Genomic DNA, 19,933 nt, shown 5'->3' on the forward strand with positions numbered 1-19,933 from the left:
GCTATTTATGAATTTAGATTCTTTCAGTGTTATAGATAGATATCAGCAGCAGTAATGTCTGCCTTCTTTGCAGTATAATTAAACTAGATGGCACTCAGCTTTTGTTGCTCAAAGCGGCAAAAAAACAAAAAAAACAGCAATGTTCCAACAGAACTACATCTGCCAACTGAATCACTGCACAGAAGGAATTGTGCATCTACTGCTAGTTTACTTAGCACCACTGAGCTAGCTAACATAACAGCTGAGGAGGATGCCAATTAATGTTTACATCTCGTGCAGTCACGAGCCTCTTGTCTATGAGTAGATGCACGCTTCCTTCTGTGTTGTGAAGTTTGGTTGTAACTCAGAAGAAATCAGTTTCTACATGAAACTGCTCATAACAAGATTTGTGGATTATCTTGAGTAACATGATTTTTGGAAGGAGACATTGCTGGTGAGTTTTTCAAATGTGTTTTTTGGTGTTTTGAGCTCCACAAGCCGAGTGCCATCTAGTTCCATTATATTGGAGAGAGGGAAGACATCTCTGCGGCCGTTATCTCCAATATTTGACAAAACAATCCAGACTGTAATATAACACTGCAGGCAACAGGACAAATATGTATTTTTAATTTTCAGGTTGAACTGTCCCTTAAAATACCTAACCAGCTGGCTGTAATACAGGAACAGTTGTATTTCTTGATTTCCATGTCCTCTTATAGATCATTAAACTACTTTTTGCCTGGGTCATGTAGCTTTAGCTTTAGGCTTTTAGCACATTAAGTCTGTAGCCATCAAGTGTGTATCTAAACTTGACCCTTTACAGGGCTCTGTTTTTAAGTCAGTCTGCTTGAAACATGAAAAGTTTAGCCACAGAGCCGTTTTCAAACAACTCGTGAACCCTAACATATGCTTGATTAGCTAACTAGCTACAGCCGATTAAATCTTAACTACAAATGCCATTTGAGCCATCGCCAGCTGCAAATTAAAAGTCTGCTTTTGTCTGCTGCTGTCTGAAACCACAGATCCACTGTAACGAAAATAACTTCAAGTGGATATCAAGTTTCTTTCTTCATTTTGAGGGAGAAAAAATATTGATAAAACTCGCAATAAGAGTATTTTCGTGAAGCAGGACTAGGTTGTTTTCTGTACCTTTGAGCTGTAAACTCCACGTGTGCACTTGAAAGGGGTAGCAACAGTAACTGAAGCGGATTGGAGTTAAGCCGAAAGTCAACTGCTTCTGTCTCATTCACAGATCATTTGGTCCTGAAATTATGATTATAATTTTGTTTTCTGTTCTTGTGACCTCTCAGGTGATTCTGGGCGGAGGGAGGAAGTATATGTACCCCAAAAACACATCAGATGTAGAGTACCCAAACATGGCAAAGCACAGCGGCACAAGAAAAGACGGGAGGAACCTGGTGCAGGAGTGGACTGACAGAATGAAGGATAAAGTAATTGTCTCCTCCTCTCTCCTCTCTTTGCTCCCCTCATTCTTCTGCTCCCTCTTTTATCTTCCCAATTACATTTCCATATTTAGGAGTTCAAAGTGACTGCAGTGTTAACCACTCACACTGTTGTGCTGTACATTTGTGCAGAGAGGCCATTATGTATGGAACAAGAAGCAGCTCTTATCACTGAACCCTAACCACGTGGATTACTTATTGGGTGAGTTTTCAGTCTTGCTGTCGTTATAAAACTCTCATTGAAGTGTAAATGAAGAGCCACATGTGTATGCATTTGCCGTAGGCTTCATTTTGTAATATCCTATTTCTCCTTGAACTGGGCCTTGTGTTATTCCAGGTCTCTTTGAACCTGCGGACCTGACGTATGACTTGGAGAGGAACACTGAGACTGATCCCTCGCTGACAGAGATGGTGGAGGTGGCCATCAAGATCCTGAGGAAAAACCCAAATGGATTTTATCTGCTTGTAGAGGGTAAGTTTGTGGTGAAATTGGACTGTCGACTCTTGTTTTGGAGCTGGTGTCACAATGATCTATCAGGCTGGTCTACTGACTCATTTAAGTTGTAGTTTCAGACAGATTTCAATAGTGGTTGTCCCCTAAAATCCCCTTGAAACAAAAAATACATTTTCCCAGTTTTTAATCTTGGGTTCTGTGTTATCTGATATAAAATCAGTATCCAAGTATTTTTACATCAAAATCCCTCTTTTCTCTTTCTAAAAGAAAAGTAAAATGGTTTCAAAGGTTCGATGACTCATCCTGCACTCAGGGGGCTTACCAGAAGTTCTTTTAATCAAATAAAAATCTGGGCGACCAGCAGCCAAGCTGGTCATATAAAACCGCACTTAACCATTTGTGGGTTTTCGTAGCTATCAGAACAATATGGCGAGAGAAAGGAAGAGATGTGTGTTTGGATATCAGTGAGCAAAACCGTTATTTTCATTTCCAAAACAATGTGACAGTGATCTAATGTATCAATCTTTCTCTAATCTTCCTGATTTGATGGCAAGGGAGGTGTGTGGATTCAACAGCTGGCTCCCCTGCAGCTCTTTTAATGCACTAAACTGTAAACCTTTGAAATTTGGGCAAGTTGGCTTGATATCTTTGAAAAACATTGGAAGAAGGTAAAGAGAAACTTAAGAAGAAATAACCCAAATATTGGCAAGAAATTAGTAAAATGTAGAAAAATTACTTGAAAATAAGCAATAAAAACACAAACATTACAAAAAGCTGTCAAGTAAAACAAAACAGAACAAAAAACAACAAAATGACCTGAAAAAAATATGTAAAATAATTTAAAATATTTAATAGTTGTTAATATAGATAGTTTAAATTAAGAGATTTTTCACTAGTTTTTAAAAAACTATTTTCCAAATAATTTTTTTTTTTTTATGCAAATTGCTGGACTGTTTCTTGCCATATTGTTCGTTCCCTTTTCCCCATGTTTTTAAAAGAAATCACACAAATTTGCTCAGGGCTCAAAGGTTTAAATGCACATGAAAGGTGTGTAAAGCAGCACAGGAAAAGTAATAATGGTCCAGGTTTCAAAGGGTTAAGCCCGCCAACTTTACAGCAGTCTGATTAAATGTAAGGGATTGGATTTAAATCCCTTGCCACTGTACACCGCTCAAATATTTTGTTTCACAAGAGTGAGACAGACAAGGTCACAGTGACCTTGAACTTTGACTTACAACCACCTAAATCGGGTCTGTTCATCCTTCACTCCAAAAGGATGTTTGTGCTAAATTTTAAGAAATTCCCACCAAGCATTCTTGAAATATTCACTGGAGTGGGCCGGAGGGACGCATGTATGGACGTACGCACGTATGGACAGACAAACATACATACATTAATACATATGGACATATTGACAACATAATGCCTCTGGCCAGAACAGAGGCATATAAAAAAGACAAATAACAAAACCTCACAAAAAATCCACCAAAAAAATCAGCAAGTCGAGTTAAGCAGAGTCGAAAATGTGCCATAATACAGTTGCTACCCAACTTTGTTGCTAGGATTATTAAAGACATAATTGGACATTTGCAAAGACTTTGACACTGACACAGATGAAAAGATGGAGACAAACGTGTGATATGAAATGTTTGTGTGTGATAAGAGGCTGCCAATTTAGAGCTTTAGAGGTGCTAATCAGTTTTTTTTTTCACTTCTGTTCCACAAAAATGAAAGTAATTTAATCACTGATAAAACAAGAAATAAGAAAACATGACTTGGCTGTTTCATTGCGAAAGAGCATGATAAGCAGAGATAAGAAAAAAGTGTTTTAAAATAAAACTAGAAAAGTATAGTTAAAGTAATGTATATTACATTTTATATCATAATTACTGATGCATCACTTACATATTGATTGGGTGGAGCTCATTTTAATGGCTTTATGTACTACTGGGTAGTTTAATATATACACACACACACACACACACACACACACACATATATATTATTCCTTGATCATATCTTGTAATAATAATCTGAATCTGGAAAGTAACAAGTAACTAAATTTATCACATTAAGTTAAATAGAAGTATAGCATCTTAATGTAAATACTCAAGTGAAATACAAGTGTATAAAAAAATATCTTTTTGTGTTTTATGTTTTGATGTGAAGCAGTTGTTGCAATTAATTTCTTCCTTGTAAAGCGCATTGGGCTGCATTTCTTGTACGAAAGGTGCTATACAAATAACGTTTATTATTATTATTATTATTATTATTATTATTATTATTATTATTAAAGTACACTTCACATATAAATGTGCTTAGTTACATTCCACCACTGTCAGGGACAAGGAGGCAACTATGATGTTTAAAATAGCATTTTTCAGCCATGAAAACTGAGAAACGTAATAGTTTATGGTCAAAGGAAGTTGTTGCTCTGTATTCAAGGCAGTTTCTGTCAGAAAAGAGAAAACATGAGCCGTTCCCACAGACACTCTTGACTTTGGAAAAAGTACTGAGAATTCTGAGAATGGCTGGCAAATGTCAGCACAGTATTAGATAAAGTGAGGCACAGGAAGGTTGTGGTGTTGATAACTGTGTGTCCTTGTTAAAACACCTGCAAGTATGACAGTGATTGTTCAGCCAGACTGAGCGAGAATAAAAGGGGTCAGTATGTTTCAAACAGAGTGCTTGTTGGGTCATTGAACAATGTCTGAAAGAAGGCCCCAAACATCTCTTTGGCGACAGAATTGTGGGGCCTTTCCAACTCGTCAATCTGACAACTGTGCCCCGTTCACACAGCCATCGGTCAGGTTTACGGAGGTTAGACAGCTGGCAGGGTTCGAACTTCCCTCTCAAGTTGTTTTTTTCATTCTTCACACAAACACCTTTGCACTTTTTGTGCGCCACTGAGGAAAGACTAAACAATTGTGTTCAAACAGCTTCAAACGTTTTAGAAAAATGCACGCCTTGGTTTTTGTAAACAGATATGCAGAGCGTTGCACAGAGCAGAACTTATTCTCCTGCTAACAGGAACCGTATGTGAAATATTCCCCTTTTCCACCCAAATTAGTGCATGTGGGTTTTTAAAACTTGGGAAAACCTGAAAAAAATAGGCTTTCTGTTCCTTTTACTGATGTGTCACGGACAGTATTTTGTGCTGGTGCATCATTGCTAGGGGTCAACAGATTACCGGCCTGGCCGATTATTGGAGCCAATATGTGGCATTTTGCCAGTTATCTGTATCAGTGTTTCATTTTCGATAAAATTAATACATTAAAAAGAAAATGTCAGCATTACTTTGTAAAACCTCAGGGAGCTGTTTTTATTATTTTTATATTTATTTATATAATTTTTTAAATTTTTCACTTTTTAAAGAGCTGCTTGGAACTTGCTGTATCTCATGCTGAAAGTTTCAGTTTGGATTAAACATTTGCTAAAGGCATTTAAACATTTAAAGTTTTTTGTTGGAATTTGTTGTAGCCCAAATTCTAAATATTGACAGAAAGATTTTCATTTTTATTGTAAATACATATCAGTTCCAAGTATCGGTTATCGGTCTCATTAACTATGAATAATCAGTTTCAGTATTGGACCTGAAAAACCAATATCTGTTGACCTTTAATACCTGTATCTAAAAATGGGCTAACTTAGCGTGTTCGTCCAGGTTTTGTATTTCTTTAACTGCCAATTGGAGCAGGAGCCATGATTACTGCTGAGTCATTCGACTCAAGCGTAAATGCTAATTGTAGATTTTTCCATAACATACAAAAGCCAGATGTTAGTGAGTGTTAGCGTTTTTTGTGCAGTAGAAAAGTGGCTATATAGATATGATGTAATTATGAGGATGATGCTTTATAAATAAAATAAAATCAAAGTGAATAGATATTTTAGCAGAGTCAATTTCTGGAAAACTTTAAGTCCCTACCGGCCAGTCAAGAGGAGCCAACAGGTTTTTCAGCAATTATGAATCACCTCATCCCCAAGAGGTCCTTGAGTATACAATCATAAATGTAAACACAAAATATTTGGCTGATTGGTCCAGTAGTTTGTGAGATTAGCTGTCAGACAAACACTCACACACAGACACACAAACAACCAAAAGCATGAGATAATCATAAATAAGCTTTTAGCCACATTCTTTAAAATTGTGAATTAAACTGCCACCGGCTGTAACCCAAACATGCACCACTTACTATGACAGTGCTCTGCTAGCCTAATGACCAGCTGACAGTCAACTGCAGTTTTATATGATAAATGTTAGTTAGTTAGTTGCCAATATGTTTGATGAGATACATTTATGAAACCACCCCGAGTTCAAGAGCCATCATAAATATTTTTACATTTAACAGAGAGAGAAAAGAGGGATTTTGATGTATATTTAGCATGTAACAAGAGCTAAATGAACTATTAACACAGAGACACAGAATTAGAAATGTCACCGTGTCTTTAGGAGTATAACAGCTAACTGGAAATATCCACCCCTCTGTTAGGAGGACGTATTGATCACGGACACCATGAGGGCAAAGCCAAGCAGGCTCTGCATGAAGCAGTGGAAATGGACAGAGCCATCGGCCGGGCGGATCTCATGACCAGCATCCACGACACACTGACTGTAGTTACTGCTGATCATTCTCACGTGTTCAACTTTGGAGGCTACACAGCCAGAGGAAACACAATATTTGGTATGTAAAGATAACGATGTACATCCTCTCCATTATATATATTTGTTGTGAGTTAAATTTTCAGTCTGGTTCTGTTGTGATGACGGACGGTGTTTAATGCATCCATGCAGGTCTCGCCCCAATGTTGAGTGATGTTGACCAGAAGCCCTTCACCGCCATCGTTTATGGGAACGGACCAGGTTACAAAATTGTAAACGGCGTGAGGGAAAATATCACATCTGTTGACTACCGTAAGTAAATAAAGAAATATTAAAGAAACTGAACCTCTTTGACAAATTAAAACAAAAAGTATCTGCAGGAATTTCACTGTAAATTGGGTATTTTTTAAAAAATTATTTCCCAAAATAACCCTCAGATACTGTAATATCACAAGCTATCATGGGCATACAGCAATAAAAATATTGCCTGAGAGGAGTCATTATTCCACCTGAGCTACCAGCAAGACAATAATACATTTTCAGCAGAGAACGTGTCTCAACACAAAGAGATTAATGCTGCCGTAACAAAATTAAAAGGCGTCTTGTGCACGTTATCTTCTCAGTGTTATTATTGGAAAGTTATAATAATAAGTTTCCCTTCAACAACTAATGGAAACATTAACTAAGCAAAGTGGGCAGAATATACTCAGAGTGTATCAGAAGTTTGCTAATTGATGCACTTAATGTATGCTCACTAGGTAATGTTTGGTCAAAGTTTTACGAGAAAAAAAAGTCAGAATTTTATGAGAATAAACTCATAACATTACAAGAATAAAGTCGTTATATTATGATGCTCTGTTTTATAGTTTGTTAGCAATATGTTTATTTGTGAAATATAATATCCCCTTCTCATAAAATTATGGCTTTATTCTTGTAGAATTATGTTTTTTTGCGTACAATTACGACTTTATTCTCGTAAAATTGCGACTTCATTCGCTTAAAAGTACAACTTTTTCCTCGTTATACTACGACTTTATTCTTGTAATATTATGACTTTTTCATCATTATTTTCTGACTGTTCTCGAGGTTTAAAAAAACCTTTTTTTCCTTAATGTGGCCTAGAAATAAAGAGAGAACGGTGTTTGACATTGATTGTACCCACAGACAGCGGTGTGTGGTTGCCTGTTGCAGTCCAGCTAAATGCTCCTACTGACACTCTTTTTCATAGCTAAAATCTTTTGAAGCTCGCTGAATGCTTGAGAAAAGACTGTGTGACCTTATTTAATTTGAGTTTTCACTCTCATACATATGAGCTTAGACAAATGCTTCTTATAAGGGATAAAATGTACGAGTTTAGTGTAGTTTGCACAGGTTCAAGGGTATGAAATGAGTTTGATAACACTGTAAAAATGCCATTATCTATGTCTAAAAAAAGAACTTTAGATGACAGTTACTACAAAAATATGTTAAAGCTTGAACACCCTAAACAGCTGGAGACTTCTAAACTAGTTATCCACAAAACCCATTTATAATGTACTATTATTTCCACTAGCCACATGTCTCTATTTATGGTGTCTTACCTATATAACTAATGCTTATACTGATAGAAAAAAATGATTTGGGACCATTTAATATTTTTTCAAGTTCTTGGTTAGTCACAGGAGTTTTGTAGGTTGTAAATGTTAATGTTTAATACATGCATTCACTTTCTTAAATATTGACATAAACAAACATATTTTAAATACTATTTGCTCCATGTCTGTGCCCCTATTTTCTATTTCCTATTTTTAGCTTATCAATGTGTCCCTTTTCACATGTTTATTACATCTTATGAATTGTAATTGCATCTTTTAACTGTTTTTATTAATGAATTATTTTATTTTATTTATTTTTTTTTAATTTAACTGAACATTTTAAAAAAGAAAGAAAACAATTATATACTGAGGAGTTGTTGGAGCACATTGAAAGTGTCTCCCAAAACATGTGTATTGCAAGTACTGCCTTGCAACTATGCTTACTAGCTACCAGTCTTTTTCTTCCCTGCCTTTGTTGGCACATTGCTGCATGTCGACTCACAGAAAAACAGCTTCATAGTGCTACTAGAGGGCAAAACCTCCTCAGGGAACCTTTAACTTAGGGTGGATCTTTTCCCTCCATGCCAGAGAAGTTAAAACAATAAAATCTTTTTTCTGTTTCCCTGCCTTCAGAGGAAAACAACTACCAGGCCCAGGCGGCTGTACCTCTGACCATGGAGACTCACGGAGGGGAGGATGTGGCTGTGTTTGCTAAAGGTCCCCTGGCTCACCTGCTTCATGGGGTCCACGAGCAGAACTACATCCCCCACGTGATGGCGTATGCAGCCTGTATCGGCCAGAACAGAGAACACTGTTTGACACGCGATGGATCTGCCGAATTACGCCCCGTCCTCTCTACTATCACAGCTCTTCTCACAGTCACTCGCTTCCTGTGTTGACCTTCCCCCTGATAGTCCTCGTCCTGTGAATAACAACGTTTTAACCACTCCCACATTTTAAAGGTTTCAATTTTTTGTTGTTTTTAAATTTTCTAATTTCACTTTTTTGATCATGGGACCACTGTTCTGGCTTTTTTTGTGTTATTGACAAATGTATACATATATCAGTTTTAGTATTTTCAGGAAAATATGTAAATCGTGGCAGAATAAATCAATCACCCCCGACGCACTGAAACGAAGGTGTTGCAGAAATCACCGCAGAATCAGAGATCTCAGTTGTGATTTGTCTATTAAATAGTTTTTATTAAGGGTTTCAGGACCCATTAAGCCTCTGTGTTAAATGTAAACCTTTTGAGTTTAAAAAGATAGATTGGATTTTCAAAATGTTTGAATATGTTTAATATTTTAAATGTGCAGTTAACTGAATCTACCTCATAAGCTTGCAAAAGATCTCTCATGTAATCGTGGTGCATTGAGAGGGACACATTTTGATGGACAAAATTCATGCAGAAACCAGAAAGAATTGAATGTATAATTGACAAAAGAGTAAAATATATATATTTCATCTCATACACCTCGTGCAAACTTTCAGAAAGCGCTGAAAAAGCCCACCTACCATTGTTGTGTCTAATAACAGAAGTTGTAAAACCTTATAATCAATAAAAGAAATGTGTTCTGTTCATGTTTCGTCCCTTTTGTTGCAACATTATTGGTTTTTGCTTATCCTAAATGTTTGCTTGTATGCAGTACTTTGATTTCCCAGATTCATAGTTTCCACAAAGTTTAAAATATATGTTATTATAAAACAGTGCTTTGAGTGTATCTGTAAAACAAAAGTGAAATCAGATTTGACCTTTTTTATGGAGCTAGAGGACTTTTTGACATATTTTTGACCATTTCAAGACTGAATGCTGAAAAGAATTTTGTACAGACAATACCCACACTACCATACTATTTAGTTTGCCAGAAGATTTAGTGTGTTTCAGTTTTCAATTTCATGCAATTTGATGCATAAAAATGGCAGCAGAAGGTTTCAATACATACTGTGTCAAATGCTGTATGCCAAAAAATCCAAGATGTCGTTCTGCATCAGGTCACATTTAGCAGTAAGCAATCTAGCCTTTCTGGCTACTCTGACCCACAATCCTCTCTGTGGCAGGAGACGCATCACATCGACTGAGCTGCAGACAGATGACAGCTCACAAACAGCTGACAGACTGTACTTACTAGAATCAGCATTTAATTACAAACAATCTATGATGCAGTAATGCAGTAATAACTGAAAAAGTTAAAACTACATTCACTTTAGAGTAAAATCAGCCGAGCTCTTTGGGTTGACGGATAGAGTTTGGTTGTATCGCAAGAGCAACATTGAAGGAATACTATGCAGAATCACAAGACAGAAAAACCTGTCAATGAATTTTGGATTTTCCCCAAAATCAATGTATAGAAATAATCTCTGTCAGGCATGACTGGGGTTGCAGGTGTATACCTGTTTGAAGGCATCCTGTGGTATGAAAACTGACAGTTATCATACTTTGTACATTTGCTTATCTACGGTATTGAAACAAAAAAAGGAACCAAAAAAAGGACATGAACCTCACCTGTTCATGTCCTTTTCTACACATATTTCCATTTAAAAATGGTTTCAGTTATGATAAAGCACTTGTTGACCAAAAAACCCCCCCACCTTTCCGTTCTTTAAGGGTCATTATATATAATATTAATAATAATAATAATAATAGTTATACAGTGAAACCATGGTGTTTTCTAATACAGCTGTTTTAAAATAATATAAAAAAGCACAGAAAAGGCTCTACTTCCTAAAGAAACTTAGGAAGGCTAAATTCCAGATCCCGGTTAACGTTTACAGAGGAGCAACAGAAAGCATGCTGACTGGAAACATCACAAACTGGCATGGTTTGTGCACGGCCCAGGACAGTGAATCTCTACAGCGGGTGATAAAAACTGACCAGAACATCGCTGGTACCTGCCTGCAGAGCATCAGTGACCTCGGTGAAGTGAGGTGTCTGCACAGAGCACAAAGGATACTGAAAGACGGCAGCCACAGTTTCTTCATCCTGCTGTCATCTGGGAAAAAATACAGAAGTATCCGCTGCCGCACCACCAGACCACAGAGCGGCTTCTTCCCCAGGCTGTGAGACTCATCCACTCTGCCTTCAACACCAAAAGATGTAGCAGGATTTGAGGTCATATTTTAATTTATTTTTTTAAATTACTTTTTGAAATGACTAATGCATCTACCTTGTACCTTGTAAAAAATCTCACACCACTGCAAACCTATGACCTGCTAGAAATGTGTGGCGGTGTATTTTTCTGCAGACTCTACCGACTGCTTGCATTTTTCTTATTTTCTTTGTTTAGGGTGTTTATGAAACGTTTGCCCCCTAAGCGCTCAAGTGAGGTTGAGACTTTGTAAAAAAGGCAGCAACCAGATGCCAGACAGTAAGCAGCAGGCATCCAAAAGACACAGCACCAAAAAAAAATATATAGAGAGGCAAAACGCCAAACGACAGTGAATCTTTGGTTTCACTTACTCTGTCGAGCTTGTTTACAAATAGTAACCAACAATCCCGTAGAGCATACCTTAAAATTATGTCACGTATGTTGTACTTTTCCATCTGCTCTACTGTGGCTGGTGAGGAATGTGAATGGACTGAGGCCACTCATTCCTTGGCATCATGCGGTCACTGCAAAAACAGGGCAGGACTCATGTTGGCTGACGCATGAAAAGGCAAGGTTTATCTTAAAACTGATATAAAGTGAAGTCCCCATGCTGTCATTTGTACATTCTCAGTATCATCAAACATAACATAATCTACTGGGGCCCTCGGGGGCCACTACATGCTTTTATGTCATCTTGCTTTGCTGATTAGGATTTTTCTTCTATTCCTCTTGGCAGCTAGAAATCGTTGTCCTGTAATCCTGTTCTATCTTTTGTATTCTATATTTAGAAAGATGATGATGGGTATCAGATTGTGCCGCATGAATATTCAAGTAGGCTTTCAACCCCCAACTTTTTCTCGCTTTCCAGATAAATTTGTACATGACTCACAACGCCTCTTATGTTTCCTGAATAATGGAATCTTTTAATTTCCAAAAGCGGGTGATGAAACCAGGATAAGGCCTTGAACGGATGGTACTTTAAAGTGGCATCCATGTCAATGTGTTGCTATCCAATCCTTCAAAGACAAGACAAGCGGGCAAAATGATGAACAATAGTCATCCTCTTACACAGCTCAACTGGAAGCGACTAAAGAAAGGTCAATAGAAATGCTCGAGGTGCATTTGTCTGATACCTAACACAATTGTCAACTGGGGTTGAGTGGGCGGATTCAAAGGTCTGGACCCAGGCAATACACGCGACTAACCAGACGTACAATTTTCCCAGGCAAGCCATAGTGTCTGGTGAGCTCATACCACAAAGCATCTCTTCATGATGGGATCTGGTCTTTTTATCCAGCCAACATATACACAATGTCCCCATTTAGTGTACAGTAGTTGCAGCATTTGCCTGTTACCCTCCTGAAAGGACCATACCAGTGTTTTTTTCATATTTAAGTCCATTAACTACAATCCATGTATACTTAAAAAACTAAGTAATTCACTGCTGGAAAGATGGCCTTTCAACAAAACTGGGATGTCTCTGCAGTAGAAAGACGCAAATATTTTTGAAATTGGTGCAACATGACCAGAGAAAACAGAAAAAGGACGTTTTTGCTAAGGGGAAGAAAACATACCTCCACCAAAAAACAATGTGCCACAACAGACCAATAAACACTCAGCCGGCAAAAAACAGTCCTGAATTAGGCTACAGTTAAATGGTAAGCCAAAAATGTGTTCCTCAGAACATTTTAGGCGAGAAATAGGCATTGCAGTGACGTAATCTTAATTTCTGTTCAATCAGCACGGCATAATTTTGCCATTTGATTAGATTCGCACTGAGTTTGAGAGAGTGAGAGGGGCGTTTCTGTCTCTTGCACTTCTATACTCTTTGTGTCTGTGGTGGCTGCACGGGTGGTGGGTGATACAATCATGCAGATGTACAGCCTGTAGTTCAAACAACAGCCCAAGGGGCGAATTTGCGAATCATAGGATGGCGAAGGAATAGCCTGCCTTCTGGTGTGTTAACACTGAATGCGAAGCGGGTGTTTTGCACGGTAAGTTTACATACAAAGTCAACGCAAAGATGCTTTTAGACATGAATTCACGCCGGTCACCGCGATGGACGCCTTGGATGCAACAAGACGGTAGCGAAAATGCGCATTTTGTGTTTTCATTCCCATCATTAGGGAGAATTTCACGTGACACTGTGTTGCGATAGCCTATCAATGTTAAGATCTCGTTCTCCTGACGTTACTGAGATCCAGAAATGAAGGATAAAATATGTTGCTGTCTGTGGACACACAGAGCTAAACTCAGGGGTTGGAGATCAGTTTGCAAAGCTATTAAGTGACATGGTAAACTCTGAAAATACAGCTTGTGTAAGCTATTTTTGTTAAGTTGCTTTTTGGCTAAAAAATGCTCTGAGTAATAAGTTGGTCTTTTAATGTTGAAAGTAAACAACTGAGGGCTTGTTGTTGTGACAGTCTGATAAACAATAAATAGTGTATGTGTTGGGTCACTGTGCTTCGGGGCATGGAGCCTGCATGTTTACATTCAGCTTTCTGTTGTATTAACCAGATAACGCAAGCACAACCACAGCTTACAAACCATGTGTTGCTGTTTTTTTTAAAGTTAGAGAGCACTTTTTAACCTTTCCAGGCAGTCATTATTCTGGTTACAGACATCTGAATCCCCACCCACGTGTCTAATTTGTTCAATGACTGAAAAAATCTGGTGTTGTGCCAAATGATGGCTTTTTATCTGGATGAGAGAAACGATTTAACAATTAGCTACATCCAGCAGAAAATAAATTCAGCTTGGATGAGCTCGAGGCAGCTGAACAAGTTGTATAAGAAATACCAACTGCACACCCACACAGGTGTGCAGTTGGCTGATGAGACGCCTGCTGAGGTTGAAGGTGGGATGTCATCGCACTATATGTACTAATAAAAACAATAAAGGTGTAATTTGTCTCACTTAACAGGTGCAGGAAAACAGAGAAGAGGGAGATGAAAACGTCAGTCAAGCACAGACTCACAGTCCATGCCCACACAGTGCTTCGAAGAAGTCTGATCAGCTAAAAGATTTACCTTTAAATTGAGGTTTTTCTCTTTGATTCATGTGAAAACATTTAGCAGCTTCTGTCAGTCAGTCAGTCATTTTCTGTAACCGCTTGTCCTCGTAAGGGTCGCGGGGGGGCTGGAGCCAATCCCAGCGGTCATCGGGCGGAGGGCGGGGTACACCCTGGACAGTTCGCCAGACTATCGCAGGGCCGACACATATAGACAAACAACCACACATGCTCACAGTCACAACTAAGGGCAATTTAGAGTCACCAATCAACCTGAGCTGCATGTCTTTGGACTGTGGGAGGAACCCGGAGACCCCGGAGAGAACCCACGCAGACACGGGGAGAACATGCAAACTCCGGACAGAAGGGCCCCCGCTCATGGACCGAACCCCGATCCAACCGGGTTTTTGAACCAGGGACTTTAGTAGCTTCTGTTTCGACTGAAAAGTAAAATTTTCAGGACTGCTGTCGCATCACTCACTACTAATTGGTTAAGTCAACACACCCTTCCAACAAGAAAACGGCATTAACTTTAACATACAAGTTTCTGTATAAGACATTCAGAGCATTAAAACAGCAAACAACTACTTGCTATGTGAAGCTACAGTGGAGTAATGGTGTCTCGCGCAGAGAATGAGCTCACACTCCCTCTGAGTGTGTTGAAATGTGAACTTCTCTGGGGTTTTCTGACGCACCCCTGTCCAGCCGCATGTGCATGTTGGCGCACGTGTGTATCCAATCTGGCTAGCTATTTACCGCTATTCTGGACTGCGCTCATACGGTGATTACCGCTAATTATGGGACGGTGGCGAAGCAGAATTGAAGCTTTGTTTAAGTTGTTAGCATCGTTTGCTGCTAACCAGCGACTCAGCCACCTCCAGTTTAGCTCCGCCTTGCTGCTCTGCCAATGATGGTAACTGCGGCAGCAGCGTCTGTCTATTAACCTTTAAATAAATGTAGGCTTTTGTGTTACAGAAACGGCTTTTCCTCAAACAAACTGATGAGCTGATCCTCTCACTCGTCTCCGTCCAAAACTGACAAAACGACCGCGGACGGCTCGTCAGCTATCAATCCTGCTATTTTTCCACCACGCTGCCATGTTAAACTGCCCGCAGAGAATGCAGAATAACCTGACATTAATAAAAGCGTCAGCTTCTGTCAGCGCGTTCACCGTTTCCGTGCCTATTTAGTTTGAAAGAACAATGGCCAATAGGGACACAGCTATGTCACATCTCAGTCACACTGACCAATGGTGCCAACTCACTCACTCATGGAAAATCCTATGTGTAGTGCTGCGACCGCATGCTGCAGTCCAGCCAAAAATAAACCCTTTAAGGAACATAGTTTTGGGAAAGCTCCCCAGTGGGCACTTCCTCTCTGTCCTCTGAGCCATTTGGTCAGGAAACACCTGTTGATATGCTCTGCATGTCATATTGAGCTCCTTTACAACTGTCAAGCAGAATGGATAAAGTAAAGAGAAATAACATTATAGGCTCAGCAGTCATTGGTTTCCCCTCATTCCCTCAGAATATGAAAATAAATTGGTTGTAAAACCTGCTTAAGTTATGTAATTAATCACAGTTATCAAAAAATCTGCCATAAAAGTTCCAGCACTGTTGTGAGGTGGTGCCCATTTTTCAAATCAGTCTGCACATCAACTGCATCATCAAGCAGGTGGCGTTTGTAATACATTTCCATCATGTAACACTGGCTAAAAATAAGTTTCATCCTGTATACAATTACATGAAGATGGAACAAAATGGCTTTTCAAAAAAACATTCAAACTCTATGACCTTACAGAATGCATCTGAAAGGGTGAGCAAAAATGTGATGTGTACACAATTTATAGTGAAAGGGCTAAAATTAAAAAACATTGGCCAGTGGCCCAGACAGTACAAATGCATGCTGTCCATGCAGTCAAACATCGCTGAAACCGACAGAGCTTTATTTTCAATTCTAGGGGAGTTCCCACAGTTTGTAAAAATCAGTAGCTAAAATGTTGGCAAAATGTGTCAAGTGCATATAAATATAGCTTTAATAAGGAGCTGGAGCAAATGTATATATAACATTGTAAAACATTGTCATATCGGATTACAGTTTGAGTTTTCCAGCTTCAAAGATACTTAAAGATTTATGGAGATTTAGTGGCATCTACCTTGAGTATAAAGATTGCAGCCATCAAGGCTTAAGCCCCAGTAGGCATTTCTTCAGTGTTCACTGTTCATCAATATGAGATCTTAATCATTTAGTTATAATTCTTAAATGAAGCCCCTGAGAAATAGCCTTCCTCTTGTCTCGGACCAGTCCTAATTGAAGATCTTAAAAGGTCTTTTTCTCTCTTACTGCACTGGTCTTTATTTGTCTGAAATTATCAGCTCTTGAGATAACGGTCAGATCCAAAAGAAAACTTAAACAAGTCTCAACTGAGAAGCCTACAAGCACAGTTAAAGAACTGATTGATTGTTTTGCTTCCTATTTTTACTGAGGAAAGGGTTTGGGGAGAAAAAGGACTGAAAAGAAGCTTATTAACAAAGAAAAGACAATTGTGAGCAGCAAAATTTTCCTCTGGGTCAGAAGGTTTTTACATGGAGTCAAATTACCCACAGAGGTCTCATCCTCTCCAAAACAAACCAACCAGATGATTTAAACCAGTGAAAACAGTGAATAAAGCTGTTTCATGTTACAAATCAGTGTTTCTCCTAGTGTGTCCAGAGTGTCAGCCGAGCACATGATGATATGTGCTCACCTTTTTCTCTGATGACCGGATCCAGACGTCCAGAAGGTTTTTGACAGAAGTAGAATTATCCGCAGAGGTGTCCTACTCTCCAAAACAAATGGACCCGGTGATTCAATCTGGTAAAACAAAAAAGCAGACAGAAGCACTTTAACGTAAAAAAACAAACAAACAAACAAACAAAAAAACAGTGATTTGTCCAATGCTGCTTGTTGCAGAGGGGCCGTGAACTACATTGGTCAACGCTAAAATGCAAAACTGGAATGGCCCTAGCTACAGCCAGTGTTTGGTTTGTCCATTCTGGGCTACCATAGAACATGGTGGTGCAATATGTCCATAGATGAGGGCCTGCTCCTTATGTAGGTATGAATGTCTAATTCAAAGGTAACATAAACATGCTTATTTTCAAGTAATTGTACATGAAAGTAAACATATTTACTATTTTATTATTATTTATTGTATTCAGTTCCATTTCTGCCTATATATCCCCCTAAATCCTACACACTGGAAAATGGGGGTAATTTTTCTTCTAAATCGAAGAAGTTATATTCTGTTCTGTTGTGTAGATTTTTTATAAACATGAAAATAATTTGAGATACTAGCACTATCTCTGTCCTTGCTAACTTTCTTGTCAAGATGTATAAATTGCTTGCATACAAATTATAGTGCTTGTAACACCCTCTACAAGTTCTTCCTCGTCAGTTGTTCATCAGAGCTTCAGTCACTGTCAGCCTGATGTAATGGAAAAAAAACCAGCAGCTGTCCCACAGCAGATATAGATCTTGATCGACCCTGAAAACTTCTGACTGTGCCATCAAAGCATCACTCGTCCTGACACCGCCGACATCAAGCAGCTCATCAAACACATCACCTCAACCTCTCTGAGCGGCGTGCAGCGACAGCTCCACGCTTTCCATTTCATCGCCCTCCCTCTTGTTCTCCATCTCTCTCCCTCCCTTTGATTTGTCCACTTTTGCTTTGAGTGATGATGTTTTATATCAATCAATCTCTCTGGTTCTATATCAGGGACCCTCTCTTCAATCTGTGTCATGATCTCCAGCTCTTTGATTCGCTGTGGGCATGGTTGAATAATTGGGGGAGAAAAAAAAGAGGAGAGAGAAGCGTGTTGGAATTCAGAGCCTCAGACAGATCAAACTAAGAAAGCAAGGCAAGGCTGACAGCTATGGGGCTGCTGTATAAAAGGAGCAGTGAGGCTGCAAGAAGATGCTAATTCTCCTCTTTTCAAAGCAGAGATCCTTCTCTGGGCAAAAAAGTTGAGTCGATGACCCTCCTCCGTTGGGTAATCTCGTTCAGATGGCTGCATTTAATATAACACACAATGATCCACAATGTGATTCACTATGCAAAATACCTACTACTTAAGGAAAAAAGTTAAGAATTATTTATTATATGACAGGGAATAAACTTCAAACCTAATTTTGATGAATTTGAATCAAATATTTTGCATTCGTGAGGATTTTTACCACGAGCTGGTACACTTGTTATTTGCTGAATACTTTGTCATTCATTCTGCACATTTCTGGACCTGTTTATAATCTTAGTCTCTTATCATCTGCTACTGGGGAAGAGGTGAACATGTCGTAATCGCCTTTCTCTATACACCCCCCAGCTCCCATCATCCCTGTGAGGGCAGCCAGCATGAGGGCTAATCCCTCTGCAGCTAATGAGGGCAGAAAGAATCAGGTCTGGGCCCTGACTCCAGCACATATTTCCATTCGGTTTCTCTGATTTTCCTCCATTTACAGCTCCACAGCCAGGATTATAATAGCCTAAAATGCCTCCCCAAAATGTGCAGGAACTGAGGATTGTAGGAAATGAGTGAACTTGAGAGTGAGATCAGCCGTGGTGGACAATTTTATGGACGGAGAAATTTGCAATAAAGTCAGGGAGCAGCAAATTTGCATGCTAATTAGAAGCACATGAAACCAAGCTTTTAACTTAACACAAGAAATCCCACATTATCCACAATTACCTTGCCACAACACAAAAAAATGGTTTGAATCCTGTCAAAGTAATGGCATAACTTTTAAGGACTATCAATAAAAATTAAAGACTACAAGTGATTATGGTAAGTTGATGTGTTGTTGCAGCATTTAGTGAAACAAAGCCACAATTCTTTGGCCTGTTTCCATGCTGGGAAAAAATAAAGCCGGTGGATGCGTCGGTGATTGTGCCGTGGATTCCCACTCGGTAAAATGTTAAGAGTGACTTCTGCTTTAGATTCGTCCTTTGTTTTTTCTGTGTATCAGCCAAACTCATTTCACATGCTGCTTTCACCGACTGTGAGCCATTGATAACGTAATACTTTTATTTTCTGCTCTGCCGTCTCTTATCGTACTGTCACAGGACGCGCATAGTAAGTCTCCCATTCACTGTCAATGGAGCAGCTTCAGGGAGAGTTGTTTGATAGCATCACAGATTACTGACTGAGAACAGCTTCCAACTCTGAGATAGACTTCTGTGTGTACATAAACACCAGGAATAAAGGAAGATATTTTTTCCTTTTGCATTATCCTTGACCCACAACACACCCACAAAATCTACAAAGCTATGGATATCAGGTAGTTTGGGGATTTTGACCTGTCTGAGTGTGTGTGTAGTTATCACTTTCCAAACAGTCTACCAGATAAAAAACAAAAATACACAAAATAAAATACTCAATAGTAGGGCAGAGACTGTTCATTATGGAGAGGGGATACATTTTTTGGTAGAGCAAAAAAGCAGAGGGAATGTTTATCCCACGATAACTTTTGTTGGGACTGAAGAAATTTCTCCATATTCATCATGATTTTTAAGCCTAATCTGAAGTACACAGAAATAAAATTCATGATAGTAAAGCATCATCTCTTTATTACAGAGAGGGGATACATTACTTCTGTGGCAGAATGAAGATGAAGTTTGAAAAAAAAAATGCAAATCCTATAACTTTTGTTAAGGAAGAAGAAACTTTTTAATATTAATTCAAGGTTATATTAGGCACAATCTAGACTGTTTACAAAATAAAAGCACTTG

At 38.8% G+C, this 19,933-nt stretch overlaps 1 protein-coding gene and 1 long non-coding RNA gene across 4 annotated transcripts in view; one reads left to right on the forward strand and one right to left on the reverse strand.

Annotated features, from left to right (window-relative positions):
- alpl (alkaline phosphatase, biomineralization associated) overlaps window positions 1-9,649 on the forward strand; it is a 28,195-nt gene extending 18,546 nt beyond the window's left edge. For both annotated transcript variants that reach the window (XM_042509339.2, XM_088069252.1), the window contains exons 7-12: window positions 1,290-1,430; window positions 1,575-1,644; window positions 1,780-1,914; window positions 6,387-6,578; window positions 6,689-6,808; window positions 8,704-9,649. In XM_042509339.2, coding sequence (XP_042365273.1) covers window positions 1,290-1,430; window positions 1,575-1,644; window positions 1,780-1,914; window positions 6,387-6,578; window positions 6,689-6,808; window positions 8,704-8,969 — 924 coding nt within the window. In that variant the 3' untranslated portion in view covers window positions 8,970-9,649. The remainder of the gene's footprint in view (window positions 1-1,289; window positions 1,431-1,574; window positions 1,645-1,779; window positions 1,915-6,386; window positions 6,579-6,688; window positions 6,809-8,703) is intronic.
- LOC148190257 (uncharacterized) overlaps window positions 1-19,933 on the reverse strand; it is a 56,093-nt gene that overhangs the window by 17,790 nt on the left and 18,370 nt on the right. For both annotated transcript variants that reach the window (XR_015774839.1, XR_015774838.1), the window contains exon 4: window positions 16,913-17,019. This is a non-coding gene — a long non-coding RNA (uncharacterized LOC148190257). The remainder of the gene's footprint in view (window positions 1-16,912; window positions 17,020-19,933) is intronic.

Source organism: Plectropomus leopardus, chromosome 2 (assembly GCF_026936395.1).
Source record: "Plectropomus leopardus strain MGB_pleo_1.0 chromosome 2, ASM2693639v1, whole genome shotgun sequence".
NCBI lineage: Eukaryota > Metazoa > Chordata > Actinopteri > Perciformes > Serranidae > Plectropomus > Plectropomus leopardus.